Below are 21,760 nucleotides of genomic sequence, written 5' to 3' on the forward strand. Positions count from 1 at the left end.
GCTTCTCCACACTACCCTATCAATGAATTTTAACACTGATCTGGATGGAACATCACTAGCTTTTTGAGAGAAAACTGTCATACGCAGAGGCCCAGCCCTAGACCTATGCACCTACCTGAAGGCTGAAAATCAGGCTCTTCATTTATTTAGTTTAATGAAAACTTCAAGTTTTCAGCCTCCATGCTCCTTAGACATCTATGCTATGACTGCCAAGGAGGTCATGATTCAGTAAGTTTCAGAACACATCTTGAGATGGCCTGAGTGCACTCATTTCCCACGGAAGACAGGTAAGTTGACTCCAGTGGGAGTCAACGACACTTGGTACATCTAGGAGGTATCAGTCCCATATTGCCAGTTGTGGTGGTCTTTGTGATGTTGGATACTTGTTTACTGTAAAATTAGGCAGCTGAACCCATCATTTAATGTAATACGACACTGAACAATATCTTTACATTTTCTTCTCAAATCTGCATGTATGTTGTTTACTACTGGTGCTACAAAAAGTTTGAAAAGAATATTTTTCAAGTTTTGAACATTTTGTTAGTTCTTCTACAACACAATACTGACTCCTTTTTAAATGGAAATTTAGTGAGGGTCACATATTGTGGGCTGGATCCCTTGGCTAAATGTTTTGAGGTTGAGTATAGATGTTTCAGAATCAGACACTTTTTTTCTTTTTCCTTTTTAACGGGCAAGGAAACTCTACTATTATGTTTAACTGGTTTTAGAGACTTTAAAACTGAAGACCTTTAGAGCCAAAATTAGAAAACAATATCTAATTGTGCATACGCAATTTTGTTATTGTGGTCAACTGGGTGCAAAAATGTGGACACATCATTTGTTGGCTTAAGCAGCTACAGATGAGACATGACAGAATTTAGACCTCTAATTAGAAGTGCACAATTAGAGGCCTGGTTGAGGCCCCTTAAGAATTTGTCAATTGGAGTTAAACTTAAAATTCATACTTAGGTTCAATCTTTCAAAACCGTACTCCTGTGAGTATTTTTTTATTCATGCAAGTAGTCCCTTTCACTTCCAGCTCTATGTGCATGAGCAAGGACCAAGTTTTGAAGAATTCAGACCTTAACCTCTGTACAAATGTTATTTGGTTCCTTGGTTCAGTTTTGTTAAGGTGTCAAAAATTCTGATGTATTTTCTAACCCAGTTGAGGCCTTCTTCCCCTGCCCTGTTCCTAAGTCAACCTAGTACTTTTACAGTGCCCTCCTTCCCTCAGATTCTCTGAAAGTATTCTGTTTTCTGTTAAGATCCTTATACCATGCTCATCACCATGGTGTCTGAGCACCATAGTCTAATCCACTCTCTCTCATAGTCGGGATCCTGTGACATGCATTCCCCTCACCGCCTTTCTGTGCTTCTTTTGGGTCATTGATTCCCAGGCAGCTCCCCTATCTTTGTTGTGATCATGGCTAGCTTCTCTCTTCAGGGGCTTTCCTGGATCACAGAGTCCACAGAAAAGCGTGGGCAAGTTTTGAAGATGGCAGCCAGCCTAGGAGAGACTGTCTTGAAGAAGGAATCCAATTATATTTTTTATTGGGTATCAGCCAATGTAGGGGGTCCTATTAAGGATGAAGAAAGCACCCAAATCTTTAAAAAGAGTTTATGTTGCAGAATTCTCCAGGAACAAATAGTGCGTACAGTAGGAATGCTCTTTGAATATAAGTAGAAAGGACATGTCAGAAGGGTACATTAGATGGTTGTAATCAGTTTGAGACCGAGCCATTCCGTGGATTAGATCCCCTCATTTTATTCTGTTCAGTTTTCACTCCTCATTATTGACTCTACTTTCCCACCCAACAGAACTGTAACCTCATATGCCTTTAGAATTGCCTCTGCTTTCTTGCCTGTAGGTGGACTATTCTTCCTTCCAAACAGATTTTCTTCTTCTCTCTCAACCTGGATCTTCTTTTATATCTGTCATTAGATTTCCTGAACCCATTTATTCTTTCCTTTCCAGTCTGCAGCAGTACTCTAATGCCTTGAGTATTACACCTTCAAATGCCTTGAGTATTGCTTCAGGTGTGACTGAGGGGAATAAAGCTCTGTGAATGATTTTTTTTTTCATCTTGTTGCATAGGGAATTATGGGTTCGATTCTGTGAAGGACTTAAGCACATACCTAACTTTAATTAATGGTCAATGGCACAATGGTATGCTTAAAATTAAACATGTGGGTAAGTGCTTTCCTCAACTGGCGCTTATATACATAATTCCAAATGCATGGAGATCTGAGCAGGCCTCAAAGCATTTATTGGAGCAATTGTCTTCAGGCTGTATGTACTGCACTGTTTGCTGCCTCTGAGATTTATGAACCATGGCATCTGTAGAAATGAAACAACAGAATTTGTGCAGTTGTGAGTTTAAAGGGGAAAGTACTTTTGGTTATACAAATGTTTTCCCCAACACCTGACAAGTTTTGTGACCTTTAAATTTTAACCAATTAATATTATTTTGCCAAAAAGCACATCATATTTTTCTCTGTTTGTTTGAACATACTTTTATTACTTTGAAAAATACATTTTCAGAAAAAAGGAAAAAAATAAGTGATCAGCTGGATACAGTGATATTTGGGAAGGATGTACCTAATCTCAGGTGTAAAGAATGACATGGAATATGGCTACTAGTTCAGTTCCTTTGTCCCACCATTTTGTGGCTGTTGAAGCAATACAGCAAAATGGTGGCCAACTGTTACTACGTATCGAAGAAGACATATGTACACTACATCTCTGGCTGAGTGATCTGTCTTTCCATGAATAAACCAGTGGGGTTTGCCTATGCTTTGGATTAATTTTTGTCTTTATATATATCTTCCCTGCCTCCTTCCCACCAGTCTGAAATATGCTTTGCATATCTTTCTTAGTGCTCATCTCCATTCTTTCATCCTTTTTTCTTCGAGAGCTAGGGTGGTCCAGTGGTTACAGCACTAAAGTGGGAGCCAGAAGGACCTGGGTTTAAGTCCCCCTCTGCCACTGACTGACTGTCTGCCTTTGGACCAGCCACCTCACTTCTCTGTCCCTCAGTTCTGGCATCTGTAAAATGGGGATTAATGCACTTTGAGATATACTGATGAAGAGTGCTATGTAAAGGTTAAGTATTATCTTTCTATCAAGTATTCTAGTAATGATCTCCTGTATTTCCAGAAAAGCGCCTGTTTCATAAACCTCCTCCTTTGCCCCATCCCACAGTTTTGGGTCTGTTTCCAAAGCCATTTTCCCACTACTGATATTCATGAGGTTACTTTTCATCTTTGAGGATCACATGTGCTAGGGGGCCATTGCATATGACCCTGCATTTTTAACGGACCTGTCTTTGTCAGCACTCTACCTTCTTTTCTGCTGTGGTCCTCTATGCCCTGAACTTTGATAAAGGTCCAAACATGTTAATCCATGTCTCCCCCACCCACCAACCAGTTGCCAAAATGGTCCCCAGGGCCTCAGCAGTGCCCAAACACTCCCAGTGACTGAGAAACCACCCTTTCCCTCCCACAGAATGTGTTTTAGTAATTATCAAACTCATCTTGGAGCCCCATACATCACACAGGAGACCTTAAAAATCTTAGGTTATTTCGGGCCATTTTTATCTTCGTAACATGAAAATGTGATGCCCTTATCCATGTATAATTTGAGCCACATGAAGAGATTTTATGATTTGGGGCATTTAAAAGCAGACAGACTGCAGATTATGTATTGTATGTTTTAACACTCTAATTGCTAACTCAAGCACAGATGCTATTATTTCAAAGTAGTTCTCTCTCTCTCTCTCTCTTTTTTTTTTTAAAGGGTAAATCTCATTTTTAATGCCCTTTGTGTCATTTATATTTTCATGCCTTTTGGCCCAGCTAATAAAATTAAAATCATTAGCAAAATAAGCAGATGCTTTAAAATAAAATATTCTGTGTCGATATGGAAAGAAAAGGAACTCAGCACTGACATAAATCCCAATGCATTATAACAATGCGGGGCAACGTGTGTGGGGAGTGAGAATTTGACATATATTTTTATTTTGAAACGTCATACTAATTTACATTATTCAGCCCTTTAACTGCCAAACTGTGAAAGTCCATTAAGCTACTGAAAGGAATATACAAATTATCCACTGGCACTTCAGGCAGGAGTTTTACATATACCCTGTTATTCTATCAGCCAGCTAGCTGCAAGATTCTATTAAGGAGTAAGTGAGAAAATTATATTGCCTGCAAACTAATTGTACAAAAGACTTTAAAATAAGTAATCAGAGCCCAGTCCTTTCTGAAAACCAGCCAGGAGATATTATAAATTGCTCTATCATTCTTGTCAGCCCAGTGTAAAAATCCTGAGCTGCCATGTTGATTTTGTTCCTTGTATAAAACAGCTACCTCTCCAACTATTGACAGAACTGGGCAAACTCAAGTTATGCCATTAGTAGCTGCCCAATTCACCCTCTAGCATTGTTTAGCAACTCTAGATAAGAAAATGGTAAAGTATCTTTCTAACATCATCTTCTCACTGAAATTTCAAGGCAGATCTGGAAACCCTTAACATATGTATGCAACCTGCTCAATAAGTGTCTAGCTTAACCATCTACTGGTAGATGCCTGAGTGCTTGCTGAATACATTTTTGACTCTTTTGCAGTTTTTACAACATTGAGGAAAAACAAGTGAATACAAGAGACCTCGACCTACAGGGTGCCATAAATTTGAACTGGTACCAAAATAGATGTAATAACATTAGTGAGTGCTTAGGATAGCACATTTTTAGCAATAATATACTTTCACTTATAGAACAACAACAAAATTCAAGGAGGATTTTCAAGGGCAGTTCGCTAGTAGAAATAGGTGTAGATCTATGTATGTAGGCATTCAGTAGACTACTGCAGCCATCTGTTGAACAGATGACTTTTTGAACAGACTTTTTGAACAGTTGAACAGAGACTTTTTGATTCCAGTGAATAGATTTCACACACTGGCCACACTTTAAAATATTGCTTACTGTTGCTAAAATTGTGGGCCACACAATTCTTGTGGAGCCATGCGAGGTTCTGATCTTAGTTACACCAAAATAAATCCAGAGTAGTGTTTCTCCGTTGACTTCATTGGAGGTACTCCAGATTTGCAACAGTGAAATTAAGATCAGAAACAGTCCTATGATCTAGAACAGTGTTTCCCAAACTTGTTCCGCCGCTTGTGCAGGGAAAGTCCCTGGCGGGCAGGGCCAGTCTGTTTACCTGCCGTGGCTGCAGGTTCGGCCGATCGCGGCTCCCAGTGGGCGCGGTTCGCTGCTCCAGGCCAATGGGAGCTGCTGGAAGCGGCACAGGCCGAGGGACGTACTGGCCGCCGCTTCCAGCAGCTCCCACTGGCCTGAAGCAGCAAACCGTGCCCACTGGGAGCCGCAATCGGCCAAACCTACAGATGCGGCAGGTAAACAGCCCGGCCCGGCCCGCCAGGGGCTTTCCCTGCACAAGCGGTGGAACAAGTTTGGGAACCACTGATCTAGAAAATGAGTTATTAAAGCAAAATGGCCTAAATGGATATGGAAACCAAATTACTGGGATCTAATGATTGAAATAATGGCAAAATATAACCCTATTTAACCACCATCTAGAAAACCAAAATTTCTAGACAATCAGTTGCCTATCTTGTTACCTGACAGCCATTTGCACTGAGTGTTACCTCTCCTCTTCCACCCAGTCTTGTCTCCAACGGTTTTGGATATGTCTGAAACCTTCAGGGTAATAGGTTTGAACTTCATGCTGCGGAAAACTACTCCATTTTTTACCATGTCCTAGTTTTGAACCCAACCTTTTTGTGTCCGCATCTACGTCTACACCTTCATGCAAGGAGCCAGCAAGGGGTGAATCTGGAAAATTAGGTGCCTGACAAAGAGAGGCCTGGTTTAGTGGTGTGAACACAGAACCCTGATCCAGAATTTCTGAATCCTTATCCTGCATCTGTTCCTAGCTTCTTCTGTGACTTGGGTAAATCATCTCGCCTCTCAGCCCCTGTTTCCCTTTACTGGGGTGTGGTGAATTTAATCAAAGTTTATAAAGTCCTTTGAATGCATATATTGGTAGGTGGGCATGTTATCTCACTGAGGGAGTATAATGCAGCATGAGAAAGGAAGGTGTGGATTTTGGGATAGTCTTGCTGTCACCCTTTCCTCACCTCCCCCCACATATCTCAAAAATATTCTTTGCCACCTCCATTATATAATATCAAGAGAGGTCATCTGGAGAGCATCTCTTTCCTAATTTACTGTACAGGCAGACTCTCTAACCGCATTTATTAGGGAGCTTTCTGCTTAGAAGCTGTGGAAGGGACCAGAGGGTATATTCAAGTTGTAAGCTGTGCCAATAGATCCTGTAGTGGTCAGACATGTCCTGATTCCCTGCCTTTTTGCAAGCATTGCTAATTCAACTATGCAATAATGTTCTAAATGACCGAAGCCTGCACAGCCCTGAAAAGGTTGTGCAAAGTATGTCAGTTTTATTGGCATAAATGCATTAAGTTACAATGCTAATTTAGTGAGAGATTTCTGATGGGTTTATCTTGCATATGTTGCACTGTGCAGACCTCTCTATCATAAATACTTAACCAATTTTCAATAGATATAAGTGGTTTAAGTAATACTTCCTGTTGAATTAGCAGTTGCTGAGCATTTGAGTCTTTGTGCTATCCTGCAATCCACTAATGTGATATTTAATGAGGAGACATCAGTCTGGAGAAAGGTAGTCAATATAAATCAGTGTTTACAAAGTGTGATTAACTCTGAAATATTTCATCAATGCTGTGGTCCCAGGCAGACTCTATGCTAATTACTAGAATCTGCGCATGTTTCAGGGGATTTTGACGGACCCTGAGTGCAACAAACATGGAGCAGCAAAATTGCAATTATGCTCGGACTGTCTCTGATGACAATTTATTCATGTGGTGTGATGACCCCTCGCTTCCCAAGAGGGCAATAAACAGAATGCATTTTCATTAAGATACTAATGCACTTAATCACAGGGGAAAGGGTTAGAAAGTAACGAAATACCTTTAAAGCAAGATGTGACAGGGCTGATGGGGGAAGATGCTTTATTTAAAAGTCAGTTTCTTTGCAAAACTACCGACTACCACAGACTCTGTCCTATTGAATTGGGTTGTGAACAATAGGATGCATGGTTAGAGAGACATACAGCAGAAGCCTTTTATGAAAAGAAAAACAGCATTGGGATAAAATAAGACAAAACTTTCCCTCATTTGGACTCGGATACTTAGAAAGATGGGGAAATTTTGGTGTAATTTTTAACAGTATTTATTTCGTGTGTATCTGTTTGTTTTTATTTATTTGTTGAGCACAAACAATATGCTCAGTGTTGTATAGATCAAAGATGAAACACTACCCTTCCCCCAAAGAGCTAGAAACCCCAAAAGGGGGTGGGGGAGGGAGGAGGCGGTGACATGGATAGCAGAACTGGCCTAGAATAACAGGAAGTGTATGCTGTGGCCTTCAAAAGGTGTGATTGTGCCCTTTTAGGGACATTATGCCCCCAGTTCTGAGCTGCCAAACTGCTGTCTACTGCAGGCTTTGCCCTAAAGTCACAGTGAATGCTTTTAATTCCAACAGTCACCTCCTAACAGCCAAAATAAAGCACTAGAGGCCACCTCTTCCTCATATGTCTACAGAAGAGAGGCAGATAAGAAAGCTACAGCTGTTATGTCTCATTCTGAACTTCTCCAAACCCAACACAGTTCACATTCTGAAGATCACCTATGGCCCAGACATGGAGAAGGCATTCGGGATGGGGGTTCTTGGATCAGGGACATGGTCCATGTGATTTAGTGCGGATGCTTCCTGACCCAGCTTCCACAGATTACTGTTGCCCCTGGCAGGAATAATCTACATGAAGGAATCTGATTGGGCCTATGGTTGTATCAGGATACAGGTCTATATTAATGAAGCTTTTGCCATTTTTATGTACAGCCATCTGAGTAAAAAAAGTCAAATAGGGCCTGAATTTGGCTTTTTTTTTTTAAAATATATATAATTTAATCTCAAAGCCATTTCCTCTGGCCAGCCAGTAACAATTGCTTTTAATTGCATGCTTGTATTCTCCTAAATGAAATACACTAAGAATGTTATGATTTCTGTTCATATAGTGATGGTATTTGTCAGTTAACATTTCTCAGTGGCTTCTTTTTTCTGAAATCTGTACCACAGGTAACATAGAATACAGCTGCCCAGCAACAAATGAATGTGAAATCACAAAGCGCAGACGCAAGTCCTGCCAAGCCTGCCGCTTCATGAAGTGTCTAAAAGTTGGCATGCTGAAAGAAGGTAAGGTTGATCTAGTCAGTAGGTACCTTGTCGCCAAATACATGTAACAATTGCAGGTCAATCAGGAAAGACGAGAGATGGTAAGTGTTTTGACCCCCTATTGCAGAAAGAAACCTCAATATATACATGCCCTTCCTGACAGTCTGTTTTTAACTGCTTGACTGCTTGCTGAAGATTCCAGGTATATCCAGGTAAAACACATCTTCTCTGGTGTGGAATATATCAGGTACACCCTAACATTCCATCTGTTTCAATGGGCTGCTAGTAGCATAATCATCACAAAAAACCCTATCTGTTTCCATAAGATTGTTACCTTGTGAAGTTTCAAGCCTGTGTTCCCTCTTACTCTACACTGTTACTGGTACAACTACATTCTATTATTTTCTGTTTCCACATTGTAATGATTATTGATATCACTAGGAAAAGTGAAGGGATTGCTTCTCCTCTCACGGTATGCTGGTGTAAACCCAGAGTAACTCCACTGAAGCTACACTGGTGCAAAATTTGGGGTAAAGGAGACTAGAGTCAGACCCTGAATGTTAAACGCACACACAAGCTCTCACCCCTTGTCTTTTTTTTTGTTTTTTGGATGCATTAGCTACATCTCTTTTTCCAAATCAAGGCACTGCATCACTGGTAAATGTAGGAAAACATCTCCAAGAAACCATCCTGACAGGCCCAGGGCTTAATATACCCCAGTAACATCAATATAAAACTAACATAGCCCAGGGAGACTTGGGCCCTAAGCAACAGAAAAAATACATTCTTTACATGCCAGAAATCCTACCATCCTATCTATTGTCGATGTTTGAGGATGTCATTTTTTATGCATAGATTTTATTCACTGAATTTTGATTGCATTATAGCCATCGAGAGAGTAACAGAAAGTAAAACAATTTCATTGACTTCTGCGCTAAATAACAATTTAAAATAAATACAGTGAAATCTGTTCTAACAGTTGCATTCAATGGGTAATCCCCAGCATTAAGCAGCCACTTTAAAATATCTCCATACAATTTCCAATGCAATTTTGTTTGAACATAACTTTAAAATAGTCAGCTTTAATTGGTGACCGATTTTTACAAATTCCGTAGATAGTCTTTTAAAACAGGATTCAGTGTATAGTCATTCTGGTAATGTCTAAGAAGAATATAGAGCAATAGAGAGATGATGGAAAAATTGGCCTCCCACACACCTCCAGACATATTCTTATTGGATTATACTTACTAAGAATAAACCTTGTTCTGTGCAACTGCTTTGGCAGACGCTATGATCCTGTGAGCCAAATCCTGCTGTCCTTAGCTTCACTCAAGCAAAACTCCTGTCAAATTCAATGGGGATTTTGCCTCAGTAAAGACTGCAGGATTTGGCCCTCCATTCTGGTGCGGCTAGGGTTTCCTTGTGTGTAGAAAACCTGATTTGTTTCAGCCACTAATAGCCATTGCGCAAAGGCCAAAATGGAAACTTTAGACAATCTGGACAATGAAAGGAACACCTGGTAATGACAGCTTTTGAAATAGACTGTGCTGCTTAACACCTTTGTCAATAGGGAAAAAAGGCCTTGTATTACTAATAATTTAAAATACAGGCATATTGAGGAACTTGTTCTTAATAGGAGGGCATGGAAAGACACTACTAAGTATTCAGATGGGTGAACTGATTTATGATTTGATTTTTAAATGTGAGGTGCACAATTACATATGCATAAATATTTGTAATTGCATTCATAGTTTGTGTGTGCAACTATTGTGCCTGCATGTGCAAATCAGGAAATTGCTTCTGAAAATGGCTAATTACGTTCAGTTTCCCAGTCTGCATGTGCAATCACAGTAAGCGTGCACACAGTTGAAGTACAGATTTGTTCACCTGTTTTTCTTGCACAGTAGTTGTGTTTCTACCATGCTTAAAAATCAGTCCCTTAAATTACACTACCAATATTTCAAAATAAAAATTGCCTTGATCAGAGTAATGAATGCCATGTGATGATGTCAAAGGGATATTATTGGCCAGTTTCTGCTTTCAGTTCTGTTCACTTGTATTAGCAGTAAGTGTAACCAATACCAGTATCATGGGAACAGAATCAGGCTCATTTGTTTTTACCAAACTGCAGCTCAGTTTGTCAACACTTTATTGTGCCTAATTTTTTAGTAAAAGAGTGTTGTTTTTTTTAAATCCTCTGTTTCATAGAAACGCTACCTGAATCTCCACTGCCTTTTCCCGCCTTGGGGTCAACTATATTTATTCAAAATAGGTGTAAAGTTTACTATTCCAATTTGGTGTAAGTTACTATGCAGGTACAGACAGGGCAGTAGAGAATCAAGAGAAATATTACTGTCGACCGGCCAAAATTTGACTTACCTCCCAAAGTGCATTTTTTAAAGTATTCCCCTGATTATAAAGCAACAATTTATATGGGGATTTTATAAATCCTCCCAAGTGAAGTCTACTACACTGTCAAATTTCCAAGCTCCTTTGCTGGACCACCCACTGATGAGAAGCCCAGTGTCCTTCCATTCCCTTTTGCTGCCTGCCTATGAGCACACAGTTCTTTCTTGTGGAAGGGTTGGTCAGCAGACACACAGGGAATTTTGTTTGTTTTTAATTATTGAATGTAATGCTCCTGAGAAGAGCTAGATTGACAGTATAAGAGACTGAAATCTTCTTTCCACAAAATAGGTATAAAGCACCGGCAGTGTGGTTGCACCGTCCGGTCCCTGCACTTGTGGCTCAGCCATGCCCGAGAGGGATGACTTCTAGGGAGCAGAAGGAAAGTTCAGTTTCTTTGCCCCACTTGGTGGCCGTCTTCGGCATTTGGAACCAGACTGATACGTAGCATGCTGTTGGAGCTTTGTTTTTAAGAGAGAGATTGTTTTTAACTACTTAGAAAACATTTGGGGATGAGCTTTTGCTTCGTATGGATTAAATTGTGGATTTGTTAGTCTGGACAGCGTCCTTTATGTAAAAATTTTAAAGATAGATAATAATATTTTGTTTCCTTTAGGTTAGATGTATGCAGCTGATTCCTACTATCTTCCCAGCACCCAGAGAAAATTAGATACAGGGACAAATGTATCCTTGGTATAACTCCATTGGTTAGAATGGAGTTACAGCAGGAATGAATTTGGCCCCCTATGTCTTAAACATGTCTTTATGTATAGACAAGAATTTCAGTCCCATGCAGCATGTCAGAGATCATGCTGCAGTAAATCTATTCAAATGTAAACCTGTTCAATTCAATTACCAGTCTATAATAAAATTTTCTGCTACAGCCTCCACGTTGGTCACAGCAGTCTCTACCTGCTGATGGCACAGCATGCCTGGAAATTGACAGCCTAAATCTATTTACTAAAAAATTTAGTTGCAGACCCTGAAATAAAATCAAGTTTCAACAGCTTTGATAGGAACATCATATTCTTTACAGGAACTTCTGCACAACTGCCAATGTGTGTGATAGAAATCTGCACCAGAGTGTTGGCAAGCTTTTCTTTCTAGAACTTTTCTTGAAATAACTCTCCCTGTACATAATCAGAAATTACATATATATCAGTCCCTTCATTTCTTTTCACAGCTTGGGAAGCTTATTTAATTTTATGATGTTGTCACTTTGTGTCATCAGCTTTGATGACAGCTGGCTAGAGGCGTCAACTTGTCCTTTGTCTTTGAGAAGCAGGTTTACCCACTCCCCAGACTTGTCTGGTAAACACACTTCAGTCGTGATTTCAGCTTATGTTCATAACTTTTACATATAATGTTTCTACGTGCATTTCACCATGATATTATTGACCAGCAAGTTATTAGTTTTCAAATGATACCTTTCAAGGCATATTTTGTACAAAGATTATTACAATAGTGCATAGGGTATGAATACAGGAGCACATTCCGTTGCAGATGGGCAATGCTCTTTGAACAGGAGGGTAAGGAAGCAGAGGGTCCATATACTCTTCATCCACTACATGTACCTGTGCATAAGTAGCCATAATCTGAACCTAAAAATTTAGGCCCAACATTTATCTACCCAGATTCAAGGGGCCACGTGGTTTAGTTGAGAAATTTCTCCTCAGTGTGAACAGCATATAATCAAGATCGCAGTCCCTCTTGGGAGCTTAATTTTTTTCCATATATGTTCCACTAACATTAGAGTCCTAGATTTATAGACTTTAGGGACCATCATGATAATCTCCTCTGACCTCCTACTAGGGTTGCCAACCCTCCAGATTATGTCATGTGATTAAATCTCCAGGAATACATCCAACCAAAATTGGCAACCCTACCTCCTGCACATTGCTGGCTACAGAACCTTGTCCACCCAATCCTGTAATAGACCTATAACCTCTAGCTGAGTTACTGAAGTCCTCAAATCTTGATTTAAATACTTCAAGTTACAGAGAATCCACTATTTACTCTAGTTTAAACCTGCAAGTGACCCCTGCTCCATGCTGCAGAGGAAGAGGAATACTCCCCAGGGTTTCTGCCAATATGACCTAGGGGAAAATTCCTTCTTGACTGCAAATATGATGGTCAGTTGGACCCTGAACATTTCAGCAAGAGCCAACAGCTAGACACCTGGGAAGGTATTCTTTACAGTAACTCAGAGCCCTCCACATCTAGTGTTCCAGCCCCATTCGTTGGGGATGTTTGCTACTAGCAATCGCAGATCAGCTACATGCCATTCTAGGCAGTCTTATCATACCATCCCCTCCATAAACTTATCAAGCTCAGTCTTGAAGCCAGTTATTTTTTTGCCCCCACTGCTCCTCTTGGAAGGCTGTTCCAGAACTTCTCTCTTCTGATGGCTAGAAATCTTTGTCTAATTTCAAACCTAAACTTGTTGATGGCCAGTTTATATCCATTTGTTCTTGTGTCAACATTGGCGCTTAACTTCTCTCCCTCCCTGGTATTTATCCCTCTAATTTATTTATAGTGAGCAATAATATCTCCCCTCAGCCTTTTTTTGGTTAGGCTAAATGAGACAAGCTCTTTGAGTCTCCTTTCAGAAGGTAGGTTTTCCATTCTTCACATCATCCTAGTAGCCCTTCTCTGTACCTGTTCCAGTTTGAATTCATCTTTCTTAAACATGGGAGACCAGAACTGCACACAATATTCCAAAAGAGATGTCACCAGTGCCTTATAGGATGGTACTAACACTTCCCTGTCTCGACTGGAAATACCTCGCCTGATGCATCCTAGGATTGCATTAGCCTTTTTCATCACCTCACCACATTAACAGCTCATAGTCATCATGTGATCAACCAATACACCCAAGTCTTTCTCCTCCTATGTCTCTTCCAACTGATATGTCCGCAGCTTATAGCAAAAATTCTTGTTGTTAGTCCCTAAGTGCGTGACTTTGCACTATTAAATTTCATCCAGTTTCTCATTACTCAAGTTTTCAAGGTTGTCCAGGTCTTCTTGTATGATATTCAGGTCCTCCTCTGTATTGGCAATGTCTCCCAACTTTATTTGTGCATACTCACTTTTTGTGCCAAGGTCATTAATAAAAATGTTAAAAAAGATTGGTCTGAATACTGATCCCTGAGGAATTCCACTAGTAACCTCCCTCCAGCCTGACAGTTCACCTTTCAGTATGACGTGTTGTAGTCTCCCCTTTAACCAGTTCTTTATCCATCTTTCAAGTCACATATTAATCCCCATCTTCTCCAATTTAACTAATCATTTCTTCTGTGGAACTGTATCAAAATACCTTGCTGAAATCCAGGTACATTAGATCTCCTGCATTTGCTTTGTCTAAAAAAAAACAGTTATCTTCTCAATGAAAGAGAAGATCAGGCATGATCTACCTTTTGTAAAACCACATTGTGTTTTATCCCAATTATCCCATTGAAGGGTTAACTAAATGATAAGGAACTTTAATCTACATGACAGATATCTGGTTTTAGTATTTACCTTTACCTTTCCAGGTAATGGTTTTTAATAGCACAAAAGAAACTAACTTTACACAGAGGGCCAGTAATTGCGGTCCATATAGTGTTTTAATTTTGAATTTCTGGGTCTTGAAAAGTTAATTATTCAAAGACCACTGTGAAATACAGTTTTTTTTGTAAATGATGTAAATGAAAAAGTAAATGATGTAAATGAAAAATTTTGTTGAAGTGAGTGTGTGTTGCAGTGGTGGTTAGATTGGTCAGATTCATAACAGATGAAAGGGCATAATGACTCTCAATTAACCTGGGAATATTTAAGAGGACACCATAACTTAAAAATCATAGTCCTGTTTAAAATTTATTGCCCATCATTGTAAGCAATACCTAAGATTACTAGAACAGAAAAATAAAAATTATTTTGTCAATCTTTTTAGAAATGTTGTTATTGTATACATTTTACAGCACTTTGTGTTTAGCCTGTTTTATAGTCAGTCAGTTAGGCCCAATATTGCGAACACTTCCACATGTGCTTAACTATAAGCAGGTGAGTAGTCCTGTTGATGCAATGGGACTATTCACATAAATAAAGTTAAGCATCTGCTCGTTTGCAAGATCTGGTCCTTAGTCAGTTTTTGTTGTTGTTTGTGGTGCATCTTTCACACAGCAATAGGTAGGGAGAGAATTATTTAAAAAATAGAAATGTGTGATTGTAAAACCACATGAATTGATAGGGGTATTCATGGGCAGGTGTCAGACCTGAAACAGCTTTTAACTCATTTTTTGAAAATGACTGCCAGGTTTGGAATGATCTCTTTCAGACCTGTACTAGCTTTACAGTATACATTCCTTTGAACTTCATCCAAGAGAGTGGGGCTTTATAACTCTATGTATACAAGTTGCCACAAATGGCTAGAAGTCTCTCTTGTAGCCCTTGTATGAAGTTGGCTAACTGTAAAGCTATGCTGCCCTCTGCTTACAGGCCATGCTCTGGTTTGCAATGTAACTCTATACAGCTCCGCAAAAAGGAACCTTCCATAGGGCTTGTCAACATGGGGAAATTACTGCATAGCTATTCTGGCATAATTCTGCAATAACTATTCCTAATAGCTCCCCATGTGGAAACCGTATTCTGGAATAATAGTGACAATAGTGACTCACAGGCTGGAGTATTCTGAAATATAGGGTCCACATAAGGGAGTTATTCTGAAATAGCTAAATTATACTGGAATAGCTATTCCAGAATAGCTATGCTAATCAGTTTTTTCCATGTAGACAAGGCCTCAGTCTCAGTTATGGCTCTACCTGCATAGGAACAAGGTTTAAAACTCTCATTAAGGAGTCAGGTGGATGGATAAAGTGGAGCCTTATGTAGTTGTTGAGTATGTGAACAATAGTAAAGCCTTCTCTTGTTAGTGTTATGCTCTGCAGTACTTGTACAAACTCAGCACACGACAGGTAAAGACCAAAACACTTCCTATATGTTCGTGATCTTTGGAGCGGTAATGTTTTGTTTAATTCTTTCTGAGTTTTTTTATGTCTGTTTTTAGTGGCTGGTCAGTGTCATTTGTTACCTGGGACTCTGATGTATATTCCCTAATTGGCTGACAGACCGTTGATTTATCATTTTATTTTTTTACCATGTAGGGACACAGAAGAAGTAGGTTTGATGCAAAATTGTTTTCGAGTTTTCCTTGTGAATGGCTGGTCGCTGCTAGTCAGTATCAACCGCTCTGTGACCAGTTAGAATGGAGAAGATGGCAGCATTTTAGTTTTTCACTCTATTAAAACATGGAGGGACAGATCCTCACCTGGTGTAAATGAAAGTCAGTAGACCCACAATCAATTTACACCACTTGAAGATCTGATCCATTATTTTTAGCCTAATAATAAAGTCTGTTTACCAAGTGAAGGGTTATTGTTAAAATCTATTTCTTCCGCACTTCTCCCTGAAGAATTGAGAGGACTATTTAAATGCTAGAGAGCTAAAGCCTTTAGGAACTCATTTGCAACCAGTGCTATAGTAATTTGAGATGTTTATCATGAAGGATTTGTGGGTCCTCAATCTATGTGTAAACAGCCCATTATCCACCTGGTGACATGAGCAACCTACAGTTCAGGAACCGCCACTGTGCAGTCCTAGTCTCCTGTTTCTGAGTGTGCAGGTACTAGCATGGTCATCAGCCAGCCAACCTTCAAAAATAAATAGAAAAGGAGTACTTGTGGCACCTTAGAGACTAACCAATTTATTAGAGCATAAGCTTTTGTGAGCTACAGCTCACTTCATCAGATGCATATCGTGGAAACTGCAGCAGACTTTATATATACACAGAGAATATGAAACAATACCTCCTCCCACCCCACTGTCCTGCTGGTAATAGCTTATATAACAGTGGGGTGGGAGGAGGTATTGTTTCATATTCTCTGTGTATATATAAAGTCTGCTGCAGTTTCCACGATATGCATCTGATGAAGTGAGCTGTAGCTCACGAAAGCTTATGCTCTAATAAATTGGTTAGTCTCTAAGGTGCCACAAGTACTCCTTTTCTTTTTGCGAATACAGACTAACACGGCTGTTACTCTGAAACAAAAATAAATAGTAACTCTTTCTCCCAGCTGTGGACTGGCAATGCAGAAACCATACTCAGAAAAAAAATCTCTCTCCAAGATAGTGTTAGACTGCTGTGCTCACACATTTCCCAGAGTGGCTCTAAGATACAGTGTCACTTACAGTTTCTCACTTATTAGTTTGTAGTAGCCTATCCAAAAGTGAGTACTCCCTTAAAAATTTACATTACCCTGTCTGTAGGCAGTGTCATGGTAGCAGCCAGGAATCCATCTGCTGCATGGATCAAGGACTTCAGAAATTATTTGTATAGGGTTGCTTCCTTTGCTCCTGGCTTAGATATATTCTTGGAAGTTTGTGCATTTCCCTCAGATGTCCAGTTGAGATCACAGAGTTGTAGCAAGCTAGAAAATTGTAGTTGTTATGTAAACTCTTTTCTAGCATATGTTAGCATTCACAGCTGCTAAAGTATGAGGCCATAAATATTTTTGGGTCACGAGCCTTCGGGAATTTCATTCTTTCAAAAAGCACAAAACAAGAAAACAAAAACCAAGCTTTTTAGGGAAAGATCTAACATTCTGACCATAAATTGTTGAACTCAATACAGGTATTACTGGGTGAATTTTTCTGGCTTGTGTTATGCAGGAGGTCAGATTAGATGATCACAATAGTCCCTTCTGGCCTTAAAAATATTTGAAAATGAGACTAGACAGTATGTATTTAGGCTCATGCAAATAGGTGCATAGCATCAGCTAGAAATAGATTAAGGCATGCCCTCAATAGCTAATAAATAAAACTAAGTAACCACCTTTATAACTAAAAATGTGTTATCACCAGAAAAAGCCTGCTTACTAAAATTCTTCCTCACAACATTTCCTTTGAACAGACCTGTGCATAAGATATTGCCAAGCTAAATTTCTTTCACAAGTCTAATACCATTAGTCTGCCAAGTAGAAAATAGATATTATTGTGAGGGAAGTTTTAGTTTCTACTGCCTTCAAAAATTAGAACAAAGGGAAGAGGAAAGCTTTAATGATATTCAAGGAAATACGTCTGTACTGGATGACAGTTAATAAAACTGCATTGACCTCAGAGATATTTCTTGTGCTCTCTCTTGCAATATTATACTTAAGGAGTTTCTTCTTTAATGCAGGGTATTAAATGAAGCTCCTGTGTTGTAATATCAAGATATGACACTGTGCATCTTCTGTTTGAGTCTCTTCTTGATATTAAAACTTTTCCATGTTTTTAATGTGTTGTAAAGGGTTTGATGTCTAGTGCAGATATTGCATTGGAGACTGCTTGTTTACCTGGGCTTCGGTTTTAATGCAGTGATACTCAGACTGAGACTCACAAGCGGCAAGTGTCTCCTGCAGCTCTTTGCAGCACATGATATTAAAACATTGTGTGGTTAATAATTAAATCAATCTAAGTTGTTAACCAATCAGGATGTTTTTACTATGTTATTAACCAATTGTAGTTGATAAAATAATAATACTTGGTAAGTCGTTTTGCTGTGAGAATTATATATAATATAGTAAATGAAACAATGAATTCACACTACTGTGATTCTTTTAGGTAATGTTGGTTGCTAATTTGGCTCCTGAACCCTCTCTGACCACTCAGTAACAGATTTAAAGGCGACTATTTTGTAACAGAAAAGCTTCAAAAACAGACTCCAACGAGAAACTGCTGAGCTTGAATTAATATGCAAACTAGATACCATTAACTTGGGTTTGAATAGAGACTGGGAGTGGCTGGGTCATTACACATATTGAATCCATTTCCCCATCTTAAGTATCCTCACACCTTCTTGTCAACTATCTAAATGGGCCATCTTGATTATCACTACAAAAGTTTTTTTCTCCTGCTGATAATAACTCATCTTAATTAATTAGCCTCTTACTCCACCTTTTCATGTTCTCTGTATGTATGTATATATACATCTTCTTACAATATGTTCCATTCTATGCATTCAATGAAGTGGGCTGTAGCCCATGAAAGCTTATGCTCAAATAAAAATGTTAGTCTCTAAGGTGCCACTCCTTTTTTTGAGATCTATCAATGGTTTCATGTATATACCAGGATCTGTTCAATCTCATTGGAAAAAATGGAAACCAAGTGCTAAATATTGTTGGAATTTTAAGCAGACCTCTTGCTTTCTAGCCAAAATGTGATGTCCAAATAAAGACACTCAAACTGAGAAGCTAATTTGTCTGTCCTAAAATGTGTCCCATGACCATCGCCCTACCTGTAAGTGATGGGTAAGGACAAACTGTTCTATTGCAGGTTTGTATTGCTGTTCAACTCACACAGCAAGCAGATGCTATTCATCCATGAAAGAAGAGACAAGTCCTTGCAAATATTATAACCGAGGACATTCCTTTCGGGTTTTGAAATGATGTAAATTTACATGCAAATTAGGTCCAGTGCTCAGGCTTCCGCAAAGTTGTTATTGTTGTCCTTGGAGTTGCAGAGTTTGGACAGCCCTGATTTAGATCCCAATTCTTCAAAGTGCTGTGCATCTTCCATGAGGAGTTTCTCAGTCCTATTAGCTTCAGTGGGAGTGGAACTGAGGTGGCTTAGCACATCACAGGGTTGATTCCTTAGAACCCAATTTGACTCCTATTGAACTCAGTGTCAGTTTTTCCATTGACATTCATTGAGTGGGCCAGAAGTTTTAAATGACCATATGACATTTCATGTGCATATTGCTTTCCCATCAATGTGAGGGAGAATTCAATATGCATATGGAGAGCAATGCTGTTTATGGCCCTGAGTTTGGAAATCAGTTGCATTTACTGGAGTTATTTAAGTTTCAGAGTTTGTTGATTATGTGTTTTTAAGTGTTAGCTTCTAGAGTTTTGGGGCCAGAGCTACTGCTGGCACAAGCAGGCACAGCTCCACTGGAATTATATACAATGGGTCTGAGCCACTGGAATCAATGGCAGAATTCCCAATGAAGCTAATGGTTGCAGATTCGGGCCCACTGTCACCAGCAGTGAAGGTGGCACATAATTGATTCCGTGTGTTGTTTTCTTCTTAATAAGATAAAATGTGAGAAATTTTGTATGGAATTAATAACTTCCAGTGAAGGCAAACACAAATCATAATTAACGCTCCCACACACTGTAGTTCTCCTTGTGGTAACTGCTTACACTGCAGTCCCACTACTTCCCTGGAATTAGAAGGAAAAATAGCTGTAGATTCACAGGCCTGCTCAAATTGGAATACCATTAAAAGTTAATCACTTTTTTTAGAATGAAAAAAATTTAGCCCAATCACAGGCTTTTACCTGAACAGTCCCATTTGTCATTTTTTTCCTTCTGAACCTTAAATGAGAAACCAGCATTTGTCTAATTTACTGAAAATTATTATTCTCTTTTTTTAAATATTCAATGGATTTAGCCTAACGAGAAAAAACTGAGAACATTTGCTTATGCACTGGAAATACTGAGACAGCAGTGTGAGTGATATGGGGAGGTTGAGACAAGCCTGAAGGATGTAGGACTGTGTTTGTTATGGCATCTTTTCCCATGAGCCCTCAGACAAATGGCTGCCCTTTGTTTTTGCTCCCTTCCACCCATCACACATATATCAATATGGCACTACCATTTGTTGCAAAATGTTTGAATTTTACATAAAAGGGTCCTGCTCTACATTTGAATAAGAGTCATTTTGTAAAATGTTTCACCAGTTTTATTTTTATTCCTTATTCTTTTCCATTTATGTTATGCAGATATCTGTACAATTCCTGCTCAAGGGGAGTAGGATTAGCATCCTGTGTATAGTATACTGAATAGTTTTGGCACTGAAGCATATGCAGCCCCTAAGCATAAAATGCTACTCTTGAGCCACATCGTTTCTCAGATTTTACCCAACCCTTACTCTGGAAAGACTCTCATCAACTCAATAAGAGTTTTGCCCGGATAAAAGCTGAATAAGGACTACAGAATTTGGCCCAGAATTATAAGGGGTGAAGCGCTGCTATAGGAAATGAAATAAGTGCCAATGAGTACTTCCCGCATGGTACATGTACAGGCAAAACTTTGTTGTTTGGAGTGGGATTGGCACCAGTTTTGTTGGAATTTCAGGAACTCCGTCTGACCTCTTCAGTCTATCAAAGCAGCCAGGGTATCAAGAAACACTAAAATTACAAGCTGTAAATATCACATGTGATCTCATATGGTGCTATCCCTCAAGTATTCCATGGTTATAAATCTCTGCCTTTCTTCAGAAAGAGTTCCAAAAAACGTTTCACTGGGCTATTGATATAACTAAGCCGCACCCCCTCCTACCTAGCCAATTGACCTTTGTTTAGCTGTGAGGGTTTCTGCCAGGTTGAAGCATCTGTCAGTCCCACTCTCTGGGTCACTGTCTCAGGCCAGATAATAATTTCATTTGCAGTTTGTATCATGACTTTCATGGTTGAGAGTCAACAGACTTAAGTCTGAGCTACATTCACAAAATGTATTCTATGCCCGTGCACTTTTAGTTTGTTAGTTTTCACAGTGGTGACTAATTAGTACCAGAAAGAATGTTTATGTGCCAGGTATACAAAAACAGAGCACAGCTAATAAATGATGGCAAAGTAAAAGCTGTGGTAATGCAATTTGAAATCTGTTGCTTTGCTAATGCAGAATATGTCTTTTAATCACTACAAATGGAAGGGCTTGGTTATATTTTTGAGTCCAGAAAATCTATCACAAGGTCCACCAAGCTTTTAATCCTAAAAAAAGCTAAAATTACTGATGCTTTAACCTATATTCACATGCAAACTGACCATTGAGGGCATGATGGTTCTTATTCTTAGCATAATATTTAGCATGTTCCCACTTCGTTCTTCCAAAAATCTTTCCTGCTCCAACGTGCTGTAATGGAGTTAAACGGCTAGACTCTATTTTTAGTCCTTTGAAGTCTCTATTTATAGTTCTCAGATGTTGCCAGATATATGCCAACTCTCATTTTAATACACCCTGGCATACTTTAATGCAACAGGTCTA

At 39.2% G+C, this 21,760-nt stretch overlaps 1 protein-coding gene across 19 annotated transcripts in view; it reads left to right on the forward strand.

The window, feature by feature from the left end:
* ESRRG (estrogen related receptor gamma) overlaps window positions 1-21,760 on the forward strand; it is a 542,942-nt gene that overhangs the window by 385,677 nt on the left and 135,505 nt on the right. For all 19 annotated transcript variants that reach the window (XM_084624445.1, XM_084624444.1, XM_084624440.1 and 16 more), the window contains one exon: window positions 8,196-8,312. In XM_084624445.1, the coding sequence (XP_084480571.1) occupies window positions 8,196-8,312 (117 nt within the window). The remainder of the gene's footprint in view (window positions 1-8,195; window positions 8,313-21,760) is intronic.

This window comes from Lepidochelys olivacea (genome assembly GCF_965140295.1).
Source record: "Lepidochelys olivacea isolate rLepOli2 genome assembly, chromosome: 3".
Lineage (NCBI taxonomy): Eukaryota > Metazoa > Chordata > Testudines > Cheloniidae > Lepidochelys > Lepidochelys olivacea.